The following is a 17491-nucleotide window of genomic DNA, read 5'->3' on the forward strand; positions in this document are numbered from 1 at the left end:
GGGGCCCTAATTGACTGCAGAGGTACCCCCTGCGCCATCTGTGATTTCCAGGTCAATTAAATTTTCACTCCGAGACCTCGTATTCCCATCGTTTTAGCATAGAAGCGCATACAACACTTCTTTTACCTTTATCCCGTTCAAATGCGAGTTTATCGACTACCAGAGTGTTCTAAATTATCGTAAAATTGTCCTGACCCTTTCGATTCTCATATCAGAGTCCTCGATAATTGTATATTGATCGAAATATGAGAGCTCGACGCCATTTTGGTTCTGGTCTGGGTTGAGTTAAAAAATGTTTTTAAAAAATCCAAATTTTGAATGTGTCAAAGTTTCGGACTGTTTGGTCTAATACCTTTAAAAAAAAGTGTTGTATTTAAATCGACTGATTTGAGGGGGTTTCACTTCACCTTAAAGGACGAGCCAAACTGATCGCACAATGGCGCGGCGACCTCCGGTCGGCCATCTTCCGGCTTCATTTCCCGGCGGCTCCGTTAACGCAGCCCGTTGATTTACGTATCAATTAACGTTCGAATGAAATATCGAGAAATTGTCGGGACGACGGAGCAGATGCTGGAGGAGAGCAGAAGGAGCGCCGCAAAAGTCAAACCAGTCAAGCTAACCGACTCGACCGACATTAGCCCGTAACGGTGCATCGACTATCATTTGCGGTGCTCAACCAAGGGTACACACGCGATGCAACTCGGAGTGGTTACTTTTAACGACCGTTTGTGTATATTCAAGCTGGTGCAAGGTGACGCGGACTCGAGCCCCGATCTTCAACGCGAACGAGCTGCGTTTTTCTCCCATCGTGCCTCCTTTCTCGGCGTCTCCGACCTCGGTGTGCGTCTCTTAAAATCGCTCGTTAAAATTTCAGTCACGTGACAGTGCTTGCTCACGACTCTCCTAGGTCAGGGCAGACTCGACCTGTCGTAGAGCCGTATACGGAATTTCCCCTCGAGAGACGTAACCGCATTTATGCCAAAAAAGAATTGCTCGTCCACTCTGATGAGAGAAAAAAAAATCGAGAGGTAATTCGCCAACGATTTGCAGCTCCGTCTGAACATTTTTCTTATTCCGCGAATCTCAACGCTAAACTCGAAAGAGCCGTAATACCGAGGCGTATGAGTTCCATTAGTGTAACATTTCAATATGCCAGCAATGGGTTAATATCGGCAGTTGCGCGACAAAAGAAGGCGGATTACGCGTCGCGGCGCACCTGCTCTTCTGCCAACGTCAGATTACCTAATTTTTCAATTTAATCCACATATCTGTCCCAATCTACGATTTCTACGTTACTGACCAGTATTTATAAAATGAGTAGAAAGACGAAAGTCTTCGAGATAAAATTAACCCATGGCGTTTGGCACTGCCAGAAGGGAAATTAAATCAGTTTTTATTCCCGTATCTTCGCGGAGGTCTTTCCAGTGATTTTGCTGCCTAGTGGTAGGCCGTTCCGAGGGAAAGGGACATCCTGAGTCGAGATGAATTTTTCCTAGGAAAATATTGGAACCCTTTTCGGGAGGTCCTCGTGCCAAACGCCGAGAGTGCTCCGAGGTGGATATCTCGAGGAAGGAGAGGACCGTTGAAAATTGTGTCACCTCGGCGAAAGTCGGCAATTAGGACTCGTCCTCCTGGCTCGGAAAAAGCGTGTCCTCCTCCTTTCGGATGCTGCGAGGTCCTTCGGCGGAATTATTCGATGAGGGACACGTACGACGCACGGGCCGTGAATTCGACCCGGAGCGAATGGCCGAGCGTGAAATTCCGATTCCGGATCGTGACGTGAAACGCGGAGAGATCGGCCTCGGTCATTGTACACACCGGACACGCGAGGCGAGGAAACGTACGCGAAAGAAGAGGCGAGAAAGAACCTTTGGTGGCGACATTCGAGTTATCCGAAAGAGGGCCTCGCGGCGGCCATATCTCGAACATCCGCGAATCGCCACGGAAGCGCCGACCGACTCGCGCGTCCTCAAAAAATAAAAAAGAAAGTACCTCCACCTGCTGATAGAAGATAAATACCCTGAGAAAAAGAAACGCATTGACCCAGAGAAAAATTTTGTTAATTTAAAGAACAATTACTTGACCCAAGTGAACTCAAATAAATTGTCACAATTCCGAAGAAATGTGACATCCAATTCATCCCTATTGATTTCAGTTAAATAATTGTTCTTTGAATTAACAAAATATTCCTTTCGTTCGTTGGAACTTTTTCTCCTCGGCGTTGAAAAACGAAGAGAGCATTCAAACTATCGAAGTGCTATCAAGTGCCGAAAATGAAACGAATGTTTCATTTCAACTTGATAAGAATGGCTGAGAAATCAGGAGGTTATTAAAAAATCACCCTAGATGAAAATACGACATTTCGGTTCTTCGGAGGGAGGAAAGTAAGGTCGCAAGAGTCGTCGGCGGTGGGGACAGAAGTTTCCCGGCGGGTCCCCTTTTATCGGGCGAGCTTTTATCGGGTCTGAAAAGCACAAAACCGCATCACGGAGAGCCAGACGCAAACGAGCAATCCGAAAGCCCCTGGCGACGCGTCTCGCTGCAAATCCGGCATGCGGCGTGCAGCGGCCGATCGTCACGATCGAGAGCTTTCGAAATACGCCGCGGGTAGAGATTTATCGGTGCTTTCGGCTTCGCTGGGGTGCTTTTGCGCACGTGCGCCCGCAAGCTCGGCGCTGAATGAATCCTATGCGAGCCGGCGAGTCTTGGCAGCGACCTGGCAACAGGCCGCAGCGGCTGGAGCCTCGCGGTTGCATAATTCCTGGGCCTGGCTAATATTAGGCCAACGAGAGAGCCGAATGCGAAAGCTCCTCTCTGCCCGCCACAAGAGGGACCGAGACACCGAAGGTGCGGCGATGCACCTCCCTAGGTCCTTCTCGCTACACCGAGGAGGCGCGCTGGACCCCGAGGAGCGCCACGCGTCACGGTGGTCCCACCTACGCCTTTCGGCAGCCCCGCGTCACCGGGAAATTAAATTTAAACTCGACCCGTGGGAAGCGAGTGATATATGAAGGTTAACGTTAAAGCTGAGGACCCTAAAGCCGATTCTCGAATCCGGAACGAGGCGACTTCCTGAAGCCTGCCTACCCTGCTATATAAATTTCATGGAAATTATTACGGTATGAAAGGGTCATTCTAAATATACATAAAACGTGAAAATATTTATAATACTTTTCTCCAAACTGGATGCACCTAATCGATGGAAACTTCGGTATATGGTTATGGAGGCCCTATTGAGTGGCTGTGCTTCAATTAGTTGTTAAGGTGATGTGAAAGTGGCGTCGAAGAGGTTTCGCTTATAAAACTTTTCTCCCAACCTGGTTTATCGAATTGTTTGAAACTTTACTACGTGAATAGGGAGACTATAGGGAAGGTCCTGAAACTCATGAAATTTCAATTCTTTTCAAATTTGTTTATAGGTATTTTAAAAATACTCTATAAAAAATGAAATTTCACGAGTTTGAGGAACTATCTCAGGGTCTCCATATTTACGTTTTAAAGTATGAAACGATATGAGACACCCAGTTCGTAGAAAAGTTTTATGAAAGATTGAGCTTTCGGATGTCACTTTCACATCCCCTTAAGGGCCCATTATGCACTGTAGGGAAAAATAGTACAGGACTTTACGACTCCACTTTCAACTAGGATAGCGCTGTATACATCGTGTCTACTGTTTCTGTTCCACCCTGTATCATTTATCACGGTTGTATTTAGTACTATTATTTTTAGGGGCATTCAGAGTGTGCGATTTATTTGCCTATAATGGCATTCGCATCGGATTCGTAATTCCTAGGTGTAGGTGCACCTCGCTGCGAACTTGCCGGAGATGGACAACTCGACAACGAGTTCCGCCCGTGGAACCGGCAAGCGGATCCAAGTTCGTTCCCGGATACGAATCGTGTCTGGATGCAGATGGGGCTTAAGAAGAAGACAGCAAAGCGGTTTAGCGACACGCGACACGCGACTTGCGCCTTGGCGAAGTTTAAATTGCGAAATCATGCGAATCGGATGCCTGCGGCGTCGTCGCCGGTCGTTCGTAAACCTCGACGAGAGAAAGATGGAAAGCTCTGGGCAATTTTCCCTCGTCGATCGAAGTGCAACATTGCGAGATGGTAAATAAAAGACGTGTTCCCTTTCATTACGCATTTGAAGTCGCATTTGATTTCCTACTCGACGGGGAAACGCCACTAGCGGATACCCTAAGAAAAAAAAAGAAAAGAAAAAAGTTAAGTACCTCAAAGAAATATCCACTGCTTACAACAACATTCTACGATGAAATACGTCCAAAGAAATGTCAGACTGAGTAAACAAAATTCGTTCAACTTAACGATGTGATTTTTCACCTCGACATAATATTCCGATCAAATACGTCCGAAGAAACGTCGGGAGGAGTAAACAAGATTCGTTGAAATCAACGATAGCATTTCTCTTCCCAACGAAATAATTGTTTCTTTCAGTTATACGCGATTCAAACAACAGTATGTTTGTTTCGCTCGAGTAGACTTCTTTTTCTCGGGGTACTTTCACGACGCGCACGTGGATGACTCTCGTCGGGCTGACCTTTCCGAGAGCGAAAGAAAAGATGGCCGCCATTCGCCGGCGCACTTGCGATCGCGAAATAAAAACCCGGTGGAAATTAACGGCGAACTGCCGGCCGGCAATGGCACTCGTCAATTTTCATTCCCTCGCATGACAACCGATGAAAAATGAAGCGTTGCAGAACGGCAGTCATTAAACGAGTCCTCGTTTCTCGTTTTACGAGACGCGCCGCCTTCGTGGCGGCGCTATAACGCTATAACGCTGCAACTAGAGATAGGTATACACATATATCGACTATACATAATTATTGTTCCGGTTTCGAAGGTAAAGGCGAACCTGGCTTGAATATATTAGTAATAATTTTTTTCGGTAGTTCGGTACCCTTTATGGTACTATGTCGGGACACTTTTGTAGGGTGGTGTCGCCTCAATGGCCGAATGTACCTTCTCTCGCGGTTTCGCTAATCGGCATGTATATTTCGAGGTTAGAGGAAATCCAAATTTCGGCGTAAATGAGATCTCGGCGTTTTAGGTTATTCTCCCAGCGGCCTTTGGTTCCTACGGCTTCTAATCTTGCCCTTGCATTACTTGCTCCGCGAAAGTTGTCTAGCAATGGAGTATTAAAGTAGCGAAGCGATACTTTAAGCTCGTTAGAGGCGAGGGCTTGTTGAACTTTATCAGAAAAGTTCTTCAAGTGTCGACGACGCGGTTACTGCGCCCCGGTAATACGGGAAAAATGTCCCCTATAACGAGCTTCTTATAATTTTTAACTTTTTAATTTCTCACAGTTTACAGCAAATCGCAGCCATCGCTTTAACATCTTACCCTTTGCTTTAATGTACAACGCAATCAGGGTCTAAATTTAAATATATAAATCTGCACCCGCCTATACACCGTACGTATTGAATGTACTTGGCTAACTCTCCCAAATGTCTTTATAAAATTTATTTAATAATTCCCTGCCATAGATTCAGACTTCTAAGAACATCCCATGGTAGACACCGATCGTGACTCAATCCCTACACCGACAGATCTTACCAGAGGCACGTGACGTCTCTGAAAGCCGAGAAGCGACCAGCGTTTATCTCTAGCGCGTGTCAACGCGGCGCACGCGTCGCGTCCGCGCGTGCGCGGAGGCTCTCGTTACGTTGAATCGCTCGCTCGTGTCAATAACCCGACTCTTGTGCGATAGGTCGACAAATCGGCCGCTCTGCAATCGCGCTATCGTTTCAAAAAAGGACGAGGTCGATATTCGATCGATGGAGGCACCATACAAGGCTATCAAGGGTTGATACGAACGCGTGTGATAGATCGACGAATCGGCCACGATAAAGGAGTGATTTCGTATAAAAAAAGGATAAGATCGATATTCGATCGACCGGTTGACTCGCGACTGGATTTACACGTCGAGCCGGAAACTGAAAACGCAGAGATTGGGACGAATGTGTACGATAAATCGACGAATCGGCCACGATAAAGAAGTGACCTCGTATTAAAAAAGGATAAGATCGATATTCGATCGACCGGTTAACTCGCGACTGGACTTACGTGTCGAACCGGAAACTGAAAACGCAGATATTTGTACGAATGTGTATGATAGATCGACGAATCGGCCACGATAAAGGAATGATTTCGTATAAAAAAAGGATAAGATCGATATTCGATCGACCGGTTGACTCGCGACTGGATTTACACGTCGAACCGGAAACTGAAAACGCAGAGATTGGGACGAATGCGTACGATAGATCGATATATCGGCCTCGATAAAGAAGTGATTTCGTATAAAAAAAAAAAAGGATAAGATCGATATTCGAGTTTTGCGTCGAGCCGGAAGATGAAAACGCCATGACGGGGCGCAACAGGGATTGGGACGAACGGCGCGAGCGGTGGTCGAGTTAAACGCAAAAATGAATCGATTTCATGTTCCCGGGCAGACTCGCCGGCACGGCGGAACGTAATCGCGGTAACCCAAGCCACGGTCGTGCTAGTGATTTGCATGGAGCGGCCATTAATCTTTCTGCACTCGCTAAATGAGTGATGGACGGACGCGGACGGATGCGCGCGCAAGGGTGCATCGATGCACTTTGCGTGCGGGTAAATGTGCATCGGTATGGCTCGGACGCATGTAAGTATGCACCGGTGCCCTGTCCACGTATGTAGGTGTATATTGGTGTAGTCTACACGCGGATGTGAGTGCATCGGTGCACTTTGCACGCGGCTCGCGATGGCATGCATCACCGACCGTGCCTGGCCAGTCGCCATGAAGAAGAGGAGGGTAGCTTGTAAAGGGCGAAGCCGAAGGACGAGAAACGAGGAGGAAAGGAGGAAGAATGGAGGGACACCCGGGAGGGGCTGAAACTGCCGGGATGAAGTACGCTGCGAGAGAAAAATTTACGGTTACGGTAATTTGATGGTCAATTTTTCTGGGTGGACATGCTAGCTTTATGGGACTCTTGATCGTAAATGTAGTGCGCACTGCAGCGTGGCGTACGGCGCCCGTAATAAGCCCCGGTCGGCAATAAAAAACGGAATTACGACTGGGTTTGTTACGCGGCATCGCCCAAATTATGAGTCCTGGGTGCGTTGGGTGTGGATTGTGTCGATGACGAGCAAATGCGGTCCAGGGCTTGGTCTTGCAAAAAGGGCATCACTAGGAGACATGGTGATAAAGATGGAACATTTCTAGAAAGCACAGGACCAAGAGCAAATCTGGATCGCGTAAGATCGATACTCGAGCTGCAAGACCAAGACTGCATAGCCAACACCGAATTTGTTCATCACTGGTGGGCGTTGGACGAAATTGACCTTCTTGGCCGGATATTTTCCTCCCTCCCCGGAAGTCGGCCCTCCAAGAGACGAGCCACGTCGCGTATGCAACGAACTCTTCGATACGCTTGCTCGATATCGAGAAACTTTTCCGGAAAAAGTCAACAATCGAGCGTTCTCCCCAGGAGGGCGAGGGAATCGAAGAACGTCACTTCCATCCAGCACCGGCCCCGGACAAACTTCCGGGCAAATGCAATCACAACGTCGACCCGATGGGCGCATTACGCTCTCTTTATGCCCGGGATAAAAATGAATGTCGGTGGAAAAGTGACATCTAACATCCGAGAAACTCGAAAGCCGGTTGAAGAAGTGTAAAGGTAGCTACAAACCTCACCGTAAATCGCAGCGATTTGTAACCTACGCAGTTAAGTCAAGTTCTTCGATAATCTCTCTACGTCAATTAAATCTGTACAAATATATCGCGGCGATTTATCGTCACGTGTAGCCTGCTAACGAGGACGGAACAAAGAAGGATAAATACAGAGACATGAATCGAGGAAGAGGGAGAGAAAAACCCAACGGAGGGAGCGATACTTTCGATGAGGGGCAACGAGGATGGAATAAAGAAGGATAGGTACAGAGGCAAGAGTGGAGGATGAGGGAGGTGAGGAAAAGACGGGAGGAGCGGAAAAACGCGACGGAAAGGGCAGATGCAAGGACAGGGAAGGTGGGGCAATTAAGGCGGCGATTACGAGGGGGAGCCGGGATTGGACGCGAAGGAGAGGAAGAGAGAGTCGCCGCCATACGGAAATTCGAAGGAGCGACGAGGAGGGGTGACAAAAGGATGACCCGATAATGACGTCGAGGGGACCGGCGGCGAAAGAAGTCGAGGATCGTAATGAAAGTAGGATGGACGCAATCAAGAGCCGCCAGCTATGCGAGGGGGGATCGGAACGGTGGAAATGTTGCCGAAGAGGACGATTAAGGGGGATTGCTTTGGAGGGGAGACGGGACCGACCGAACCAGAAGGTTCACCCCGAAGGTTCTCCATTGCGCTTAACCTTATTGCGAGCTAAAGCAAACGAAATCACTTGGTGTGACAAAAAGCGACCCTGGTCCTTTCCCCACTTCTTCACACCTTGCGATAACGAGTCGTCGCTTTCTCGGCAGAAAATTAATCCGCCAGTTTTTTGAACTCACATATTGGATGACTTCGAGAGTGACGGTGAAAAATCGAGGGCTGATGAATCGCCACGTGGGCGATCGCAGGAATTGCCTTCGCGTTGCATGCACAACGCGTGCATTGTTTGTTATCACGGAGAGAGGGGTCGCGAGGTGGCCGGCGGGAAACAATTAAAATTTCAAATCCCTCGATATGCTAATTTCCATCGATCACCTCCGCTTCGCGCGCGTACGTATACCTGGCGAAATAATAAGCCTGCCGTACACGTGCTCGCGTATGCATCGTATCTCAGGGCGGCATTGTATAAATTAATCTGCTCTTATGCTAATCGCAAAAGCTCCTCGGCGTGAGATTACCGCGTATGCTAAGCGAAACTGTTATGCACAGTTCTACATAATACATGTACAGGTACAGTCTGAGGTTATGCTAAATACGCGAGATCCCATGGGAAGCTGTCAGGCCCGAAAGAGGTCAGGACGAAACTTGGGATCGATTAATTCTTGTCGTTAGCCATTGCCAAGTGAACTCGATTCCCTAGAATGCCCGATATGATCGGTCCGATTAAACGAGGTTCAATTAGATTCCATTTAATTCCATTTCATTCCGAATCCAGCCTCGAGGTTCGCGGAAAAGCGAGAAGCCGAGACAAGAGGACAAGACTCGTAAAGGGCTTAATGAATAAGGACATTCGGGCAGGAATAGCGGCCGGAAAATCGTAACCGAGGAAAACGCTGGATGGCGGTAGAATGAAATGCCGTAAAATGTGCAGATGAAATTACACGGGGAATAATGAGCGTTTAAACCGACGCGCGAGGAATGCCCGTTGTCGCCGTTGCGAATTTCCCGTAAAACTCGTAAAACGCGTCGAAACAGTACCCACGTAAAATCCTCGAAAATAATCGGACTCAAAAGGAGCAGCGGCGACTTTCTCGAAAATACACTTTTATATGCGCTTCGCGTATTTTCGTGGAAACTTGGAAAATAATCGAATTCGACGGTCTAAGACAGCTTCGCGTGGAGTTCCGAAAATCCGAGAAATTCCCTCTCCAGAGACCGCGAATCTAGCGACCGCCGCGTGTAAATTTATCATGCTAATGTATACGCTATTCAAAACAGCGGTACAGTCGGCAAGGATTTTTCTCATGTTTATTTTAGCGGAAGCTTCGGCGAGCCAGTAAAGACGCTTTCGCGCGAAAGAGCTGCGGGGGTGGAGGGCGACGACGACCCTTGGAAGTTCGGCCGAGTTGGCTCCCATGGCGTCCCATGGCGTCCCATGGCGGCGCGACGAGAACTCGCCGATTTCGGCGCTAAGCGGGGATAAAGTTCGATTCGTCGGTCGGCCAAACCGTGGCCGAAGTACCGTGCTAAGCTGGAAACTTTTCCGCTCGCCGGGCGAAATCTTCCGTCGCGACGACCCCCGCCGTTACGATTAAGTGGGCACATACACAAAGATGACGATCCAGTCCCCGAAGTTGTCGCATAATCGTAGACATCGTGGCCATCGAGATCGGGAAGCGATATATCGAGTGTCGTATCGAAGGCACGGGTCGCGATCGCGACACCGGCGCGGCCATTTTGTTTGAACTCTGAAAGAGAAGACCGAGAATGCGGTCGGGACGGTCACCTCTCGATGAAGAAAAAGAGGAAGAAGAAGAAGTGGATAGGATTACCCGGCACTTCAGGTTGCACCTCCAGGATACCGGAGTGAGAACCAGGTTTGTTGCTGACTAAAAGGCGATAAAGACGGAGCGAAAATTGAATACATGTGATAGCCCTTCGAGGCACCATCTTGGATCGCGAAGGCCGCCAGTTTGACGAGCAAACAGAAAATTGGACGCGCGCTTCCGCCCTCGTTAAACCGTCCCCATTTTTCCCGGGTTTTCGTTTTATTAGAATGATTCACGAGCAACGTGCCCATTACGTAACATATCCATTATTTCTTATAGCCCGGCACGGAATCGGCTTTGGGCGGTATTTTCGAGTACTGTATAATCGCTGGCCATTTCCTCGCCGGCGATACCGTTTGCCGCACTCGCCGAAAAAGGCCATTCGCCCGCCGGAAATTGCGCTCAAACGTTGCGGCGCGTCCGTTAGGTTAGTTTTCTAGCAAAACTAGCCATTAAAAAGTAATAGTCGAGGGCGGAAACGACGCAGGGTGCGGCCAATTCATTGCAAACCGAAGCGGGCGCGTCGATGAGAAAGAAACAAGGGACATTTCATGCTACACCATGTCTACGTCTATTTAGGACGAACCTCGATGCACAAAAGCTGCTCTAGCATCTCCCTTCCTCAAATGGACATCTTGGTGCAATAAACGATTCTCCCCGCGCGATAAACCGTAGCGATTTCTAATCACCCTTCCGCGCTTAAATCGAATTACATAACGCCCCCACGTCGATTAAATCCATACGCTCGGCTTGCGCAGATTTATCGCGGCGATTTATCGCTATCCACCTTCACGCCGCTCGTCCAAAGCCTAGCCGCGGAAGACGCGATTTCTCTCACTTTACACCGAATTTCTCCTTGAATCAACGATCGAACGATTTACGTGGCCCTGAGTAATTTATCGGGGAAATCACGATGCGTCGCGATGCGCGCCGGCGAAAGCACCCCATCACGGTAAGTCAATCTTTCCGCTAGTCGTAGCTCTCGCTCTCGCTAGCGAGAACGCCGAACCTAGCCCAACAGAAGTAAATGTATCGTGACATCGCGTTAATACATCCCACATAACCCGAACACATCCCCTGCGTGCCAGGGCAAATAGCTCCGGTGTTCGCGCGCACCCCTCAATTTCCACGCCCGGCTGCTCTGACTTACCGACGCGCCCGCCGAGTTTACCGACCGAGCGCAACGCGTATATTACAGGGATTTCCACGAACGCGATACATCCGGCCAATGAGGCTGCCTGCGTCGTATCGTGCCGCGTCAAGACGTCGAGCATGGCGGGTATGGCCCGACGTGCTTCTGCCGAAAATTAAACCGCGGAGAAATTCATCCCTAGACGCCTGTGAAGTCCCGCTCCTTCCCCGTAACGAAGCCGGGTCGTTCGCGCGATCGCACCGCTGCTAATGAGATATCGGTACCCTGGGCACCCTGTCTCGAGTTTCGAGGTTATGAACCCGATACGAGAGGTCTTTGTGATATTGGAAGGTACAGCTGAGGCATTTACCAAAAGATGAACTCTGATTGTTCTTAACGGTCTCATTTAATATATTACAATGCATTACAATATATTAAACGGAGTATTACCTTCGTTACTGGAAATATCTGTAAATGAGTCTTACCGAGTAATTATTCTCAATCCGAGGAGAAAAGGGCGATCCGGGCGCTAAACCGTCGGATCGAAGACCGGCTGTACTACTTACCATTCACTCCCAACGCCGACTGCGGCGCGGCTGCCCGCAGCTTTCGAGTAAGCCGGTCGTGACCGGTCGATCAGCGGCGGAGAGTAACGAACTTAGCCGAGATCACCCGAGGGCGTCGCCGCTCGGCCAATGGACGTCCCTGGGGGTTCGCGCAATTTCATGCTCATCGCGGGGCGCATAGCCAAGCGAGTCGGGATCGGCGTCGCGACGCCTCGTTGCTAAGCGCCGTCAAAAATCGTTTCTTCTCGCGTCTGATAATTAATTAGCCAATAGGGTATCGTCGCTGCTTGGAGATATCCGGCGGGGTTCTCGAGCTCGGCTCCTTCGGCAAACGCGCTAAGGTCCTCGAGGTGAGAGGCGGGGCGGCGTTAATTAATTGTATAATTAATCGAGCGAATGAACGAGCAGCCGGGCGTAAGTAGCTACGGCCTGTCACACGCAGACGACCCGTCTGACCGATGTCTCCTTGTCGCGCCCCGAAGCCGCTCCTTTGTCCTTCCACGGAATTGGTAACTCGGGACTCCCGTTCCCAGGACACCCTCGACCCCCGACCACAATGGCGTCCCTGAGAGTGGCCATGGATCTATGAAGAGACGGATAGAGCATAAAGTGAGATTTTAGACGAGGGACTGCAGCGTCCATCTTGCCAGGCTACGCGCACAGTCGCCATCGTGAATTTATGAACACCGGCAGCATTTCGATTCCCAGTATTTTTTTTTTCTTTCATAGATCCATAGTGCCTACCATTCAAGAGATTAAAAAATCCCGTTCAAACTTTTTACTCGGCACATTTTTTCTGGCATTTAAATACTTAACATTTAAGGTGACACGAGAGCGGCAACAGAAGGTTCAGTCGTTCATGAAACTTTTCTCCGAACTGGATGCACCGAATCGTTTCAAACTTCAGCACGTAAATATAAAGGCTATATGGAAGATCTTGACACTCATGAAATTCCATTTTTTATGATAAAATCTTGAAAATATCTATAAAGAAATTTTTTTTTAATTGAAATTTCATGGGTGTTGAGACCTTTCTTATAGCCACCGTATTCGCGTTGTAGAGTTTTAAACGATTCGGTGCACACAGTTCGGAAAAAAGTTTCACGAACGAAACCTCTTTATGCCACTTTCATATCACTTTAAGTATACGTTTATGGGTTAAGCCATCGACGAGTTGACTTTGGCGAACGATTCTTCGACTGGACCCACGTGTAATCTCTTTAGTGGGAAATCTTCTCGATAGTTCATAACGGATATATAAGCAGGGCTTGTGTCTAGATTCCTGCGGCCGTTGCGGGAGGATTTCACCTAAAACGCCGTATCGCCCGTCGCCATCTTTGGTGGCCTCGAGATCGACTAGGGCGAGCTTCCTCCGAGAAAAGTGGAACGAAAGAGGCCATGCTCCGAGGTCGTTATCGCTTATCGTCTCAGGGTTACCGGGTCGACTTTTGTCCTCTGGAATAACAAAGTTAACCTCTTTTTCTTCGTGGAGGGAGATTCGCTCAAATGGACGCCCCAGAGCTCGCCCCGAAATCGGCAAAGAGCCGGCTGGTGCATATTGCGAGCTCTCTCATCCCCTTTTGGCAAGGGAGGCTCCGATTTCAGGGATCGCATTACCCGATGGATTATTCTCGGTAGCGTCCCGCCGGGCCAACGGGACCCTTCCTCCTGCAATTTGCAGATGAACACTAAAACCGAACGGCGAGCCAAAGGTGGGCTTCGGCGCTCGGAATTTCCCGTGTGATGAAAATCTCGCTTATATGAAAACCCTTGAAAATTCCTGAACGAACCGCCCGAAATCTCCGGAATTAGCAGAATCCTTAATGAACGACCCTGCAGACTCCAGCAGGCACTCGTCGCGTTCTGGATCTGCGGAACGGTCCTCAAGAAATTACGTTCCAGGATTTCGGATCTCGCAATTCCGCAATTCCGAGGAAATCTCGCCTAGAGATTTCTCTATCTCTTCCAGAATCCACGTTTCATCGACTTCCACGTTGTACGCGGTCTTTATCTCCTCGTTCAGTTACGGATTGCTTGATTTAGAACACGAAGAGCTTCCTTGAGGAAATTTCTGGACAACGATCCGAGTGTTACGTCAAGGAACTTTCCAGGATATTTCGGAACAGAGTGCGATCCCTTGCAAATCAAGTTTCCCCGTGTCACGAGCAGCCACGAAAACGTCGCGGAGGGGATCCCGTGGAAAGGACGCCCAGAAGAGATTTTTAATATCTGGACCGGACGTTTCGGAGCTACCGACGTGCGCTCCGAGGAAACGGAAAAGCAACTCGGATCCGGTATGCAGGGACTGCTGTTTTCTGACGGAACCTTCATGCTGGAAGATTGGAAAGACCCCCAGGAAATTTGGGAACCCTGTATAAGATGCATCTCAGCGAAACCCTAGAATGTAGCCGACATCGCGACGACTCGCGCACGAACTCGGTCATTTTAAGTAGACGTTGAAACATGTATGAAAAACATATGTATAAAAAAAATTGTTAAGTACATACCTAGGTGCAAGCATAGGAATTTCATAAAGCGTCCCTCGTGTGTGTTCTTCCGATTTTCAGTGTTCAGTGTTTGTCGAGTGAATCGTGTGGTGTCTGAAATTAGGAAACGTGATGGACAGAATGTCGGCTTACCGGATTAGGAAGCCGATGCCTCGACGGCGACGAGACCGAAGACGAGGTAGAAGGTACCGGTGACAGTGTTCTTTGCCTGTTGAGAGGTGACTTTGACGAAAATCGTGCTCGCAAAAACTTCGAGCCCGAGGTGTTCTGTAACACGCCGTGAAAAGAGAACCGTGTTATTAGAGGCCAGACCAGGTCTCTTTTCGATTTTACAAATTTTGAGGACACAGGTCGTAATCGACCCGAGGATATCGGGCATTTCGAAACTCGCTCGAAACGTTGCATTTCCGGGGAAAAATAAAAAAATTCCAATTCGTACGGTGGTACCATATCTGGAACTTCAGGGTGACAACTTAGTGGTCGAACTCCGTTATGAAAAGCTCGAACGGATCTCGTTTTGAGTTTATCAATTTTTGGGTGGGCTCGGCTACCTAATTGTAACGTTGCAATCGTTCCAAATTCTAGGCAGGCACTTCCTCCATTTTTCGCAAGGATATGTCGGCCACTTCTATACCCGCTTAAGACGTCACGTTTCCAGGAAATCTCCGGCGTTCGGGGGGCACCACACCCACCACTTCAGGGTAACAACTTACGCATCGACGGGGAAGGCGTTCCACACGGATGCCGGGGGTTCGTATTAGCCGGGAGAAGGAGAAACCCCGAGAAGAATCTTCCTGGGATTCGAAGGTCAATTTCACGGAGGAGTTGTCGTGGAAAAATCGTCAAGGACCCGGGTGGAGGAGAGATCTCGACGGCATTTTCCGACCGAGGAAGCGCCCACGCACGTGGCGCTCTTCTGGGTCTCTTGGGAGACTACAAATGGACATCGTTCCTCCCTGGTACTCGGACCTCTGAAAACTCCCTTCCGAAGGTGCTGAAAAATATCCGCCACTGAAAAGGTGCTAAAGAATATCGGGCACCGAAATCGTAATAGAATGTATCCAGCACTAATGAGGTATTTAACCCCTTGCCTTACGATTTAAATTCCATTACCGCGTGCCATAAACAACAAAAATGTCGGTCATACATCGGGCCATTTCACGGTTCGTCTGAACGTTCAAAGTCTCACACGTCTCTCATACGTTTTATTCACGTTTGGCCCGATTGATATACCACGTCTCACACGATATTGTAAGTGAAGAGGTTAAAATAACCCCGCACTAAGAATGTGCTAAAAGACATCAAGCACCAAGATGCTGAAAAAAATTCAGCGCCGAGGACGTACTATAAGATATCCAGTACCGAGGTGCTAAAGATTATTCAGAACCAAATCGTGCCATTTTAAAGCGCGTGCATGACGTCACAGCACGCGACGATTCACAAGGGCCCGGGTGGAGGTCGATGAGAACCGTGAACCCTTGCAGGGGGCAGCTGTGGGGACCTTATGGGTCCGACCATTATTCGCGACATGTCGCTCATTGTGCGTTCGTCCAACGCGGTGCGTGCCACTGTCAGCTGCCGCGCACAATGGACGCGTTTACCAAAAACGCACCCATTGTCACCCTAATTGGCGCGCACGCGCGTCGATACGTCACCAGTGGTTGCAGTACTTGTCGAGAGAGCTAAGCATTTCGCGATCTGGAATCCTTTACGAGAACCAGCCGTCTCGTTACCGAGGTTGCGAATTTTCAGGACCGTTCCCTTGGCGAAAAATTATCACCAGGCGCGAGGGAGTCGCTCCTGAATGGAGGACCCTCTTAAGGTGAAGTGAAACACATCGAGCAACTTGATCGACGTCGATAAAGAAGATTTTTCTAAATGCCTACGTTGCCCACGTTCGTTTTTATATCGACAGCTGGATCGAATTATATTGGGTATTGTACCAAATGGCATACTCCACCTGTCGTTTTCGTACAATAATTATAAAGAAAACGAAGTGAAACTCCAGAAGTCCTCTGGATTCATGCTTTCCGGGGCCCTAATTGACTGCAGAGGGACCCCCTGCGCCATCTGTGATTTCCAGGTCAATTAAATTTTCACTCCGAGACCTCGTATTCCCATCGTTTTGGCATAGAAGCGCATACAACACTTTTTTTGCCTTTATCCCGTTCAAATGCGAGTTTATCGATTACCAGTGTTCTAAATTGTCGTAAAATTGTCCTGACCCTTTTGATTCTCATATCAGAGCCTTCGATAATTGTATATTGATCGAAATATGAGAGCTCGACGCCATTTTCGTTCTGGTCTGGACTGAGGTAAAGAATTTTTGAGAAAAATCCAAATTTTGAATGTGTCAGGACAATTCTTAGATGATCAGGAGTGATATGTCAAAGTGTCGGACAGCTTGGTCTAATACCCTTAAAAAAAGTGTTGTATTCGAATCGACTGATTTGAAGGGTGTTTCACTTCACCTTAACCCCTTCTTAATCGTAATCACCCTGGAATTTCTCCACCCGGAAGCCCCGTTTTCTCTATGTCAAACTTCGTTGACCGAAGCTCCCGCACCCGGACATCTAGATTTAAGGGACTCTCAAAGGAGGTGGTGGCTCCCCGTAATTTGGTTCCAGCGATCAATCTCTCTGGATAATCCTCCCTTCAAAACCTGAGGGAGAACTATGAATTCGGCACTAAGTCCACCGACGAGGTCGGCACTAAGTGATTCGGCAGACAGGGGAGGCAAAGAACTACGGCAACGCTTCCCCGAGGTTAATCCCCCGCGATAACTTACAGAGATTGGAAACTGTCCTCGTTAATCTTGGTCACGTCGACCGTCTCGATGTCGTTGTATCAACGGTACCTCGGGATGGTCTATCGACTTGCTTTCGTTTGAGTATCTCAGCGGTGAGAACGGAAAACACGAGTTTAAGGTGGTTTTAATTTAAACCACAACCGCTAGCTCCTTTCGCATTATATTTTTATGAGTTTATCGAAGTATCTTACCCCCAGCGTAATGAGACCCTAAATCCAAGGAAAGTTCTACACCTCTGATTAGAAGCATTTATCCTGGGTTGACCCCCGAGTTGGTGCTGCCTCTCCATCCCGAAAATGTGCGACCAACCCCAAATGCAACAA

At 48.6% G+C, this 17491-nt stretch overlaps 1 protein-coding gene across 1 annotated transcript in view; it reads right to left on the reverse strand.

The window, feature by feature from the left end:
* Positions 1-17491, reverse strand: part of LOC111673845 — a gene marked incomplete at its 3' end in the record, with an annotated part of 208512 nt that overhangs the window by 49841 nt on the left and 141180 nt on the right. The window contains exon 8 of the mRNA XM_023433147.1: positions 14492-14626. Within this exon, the coding sequence (XP_023288915.1) occupies positions 14492-14626 (135 nt within the window). The remainder of the gene's footprint in view (positions 1-14491; positions 14627-17491) is intronic.

This window comes from Orussus abietinus, unplaced genomic scaffold (genome assembly GCF_000612105.2).
Source record: "Orussus abietinus isolate OABI.00-Male unplaced genomic scaffold, Oabi_2.0 scaffold115, whole genome shotgun sequence".
NCBI lineage: Eukaryota > Metazoa > Arthropoda > Insecta > Hymenoptera > Orussidae > Orussus > Orussus abietinus.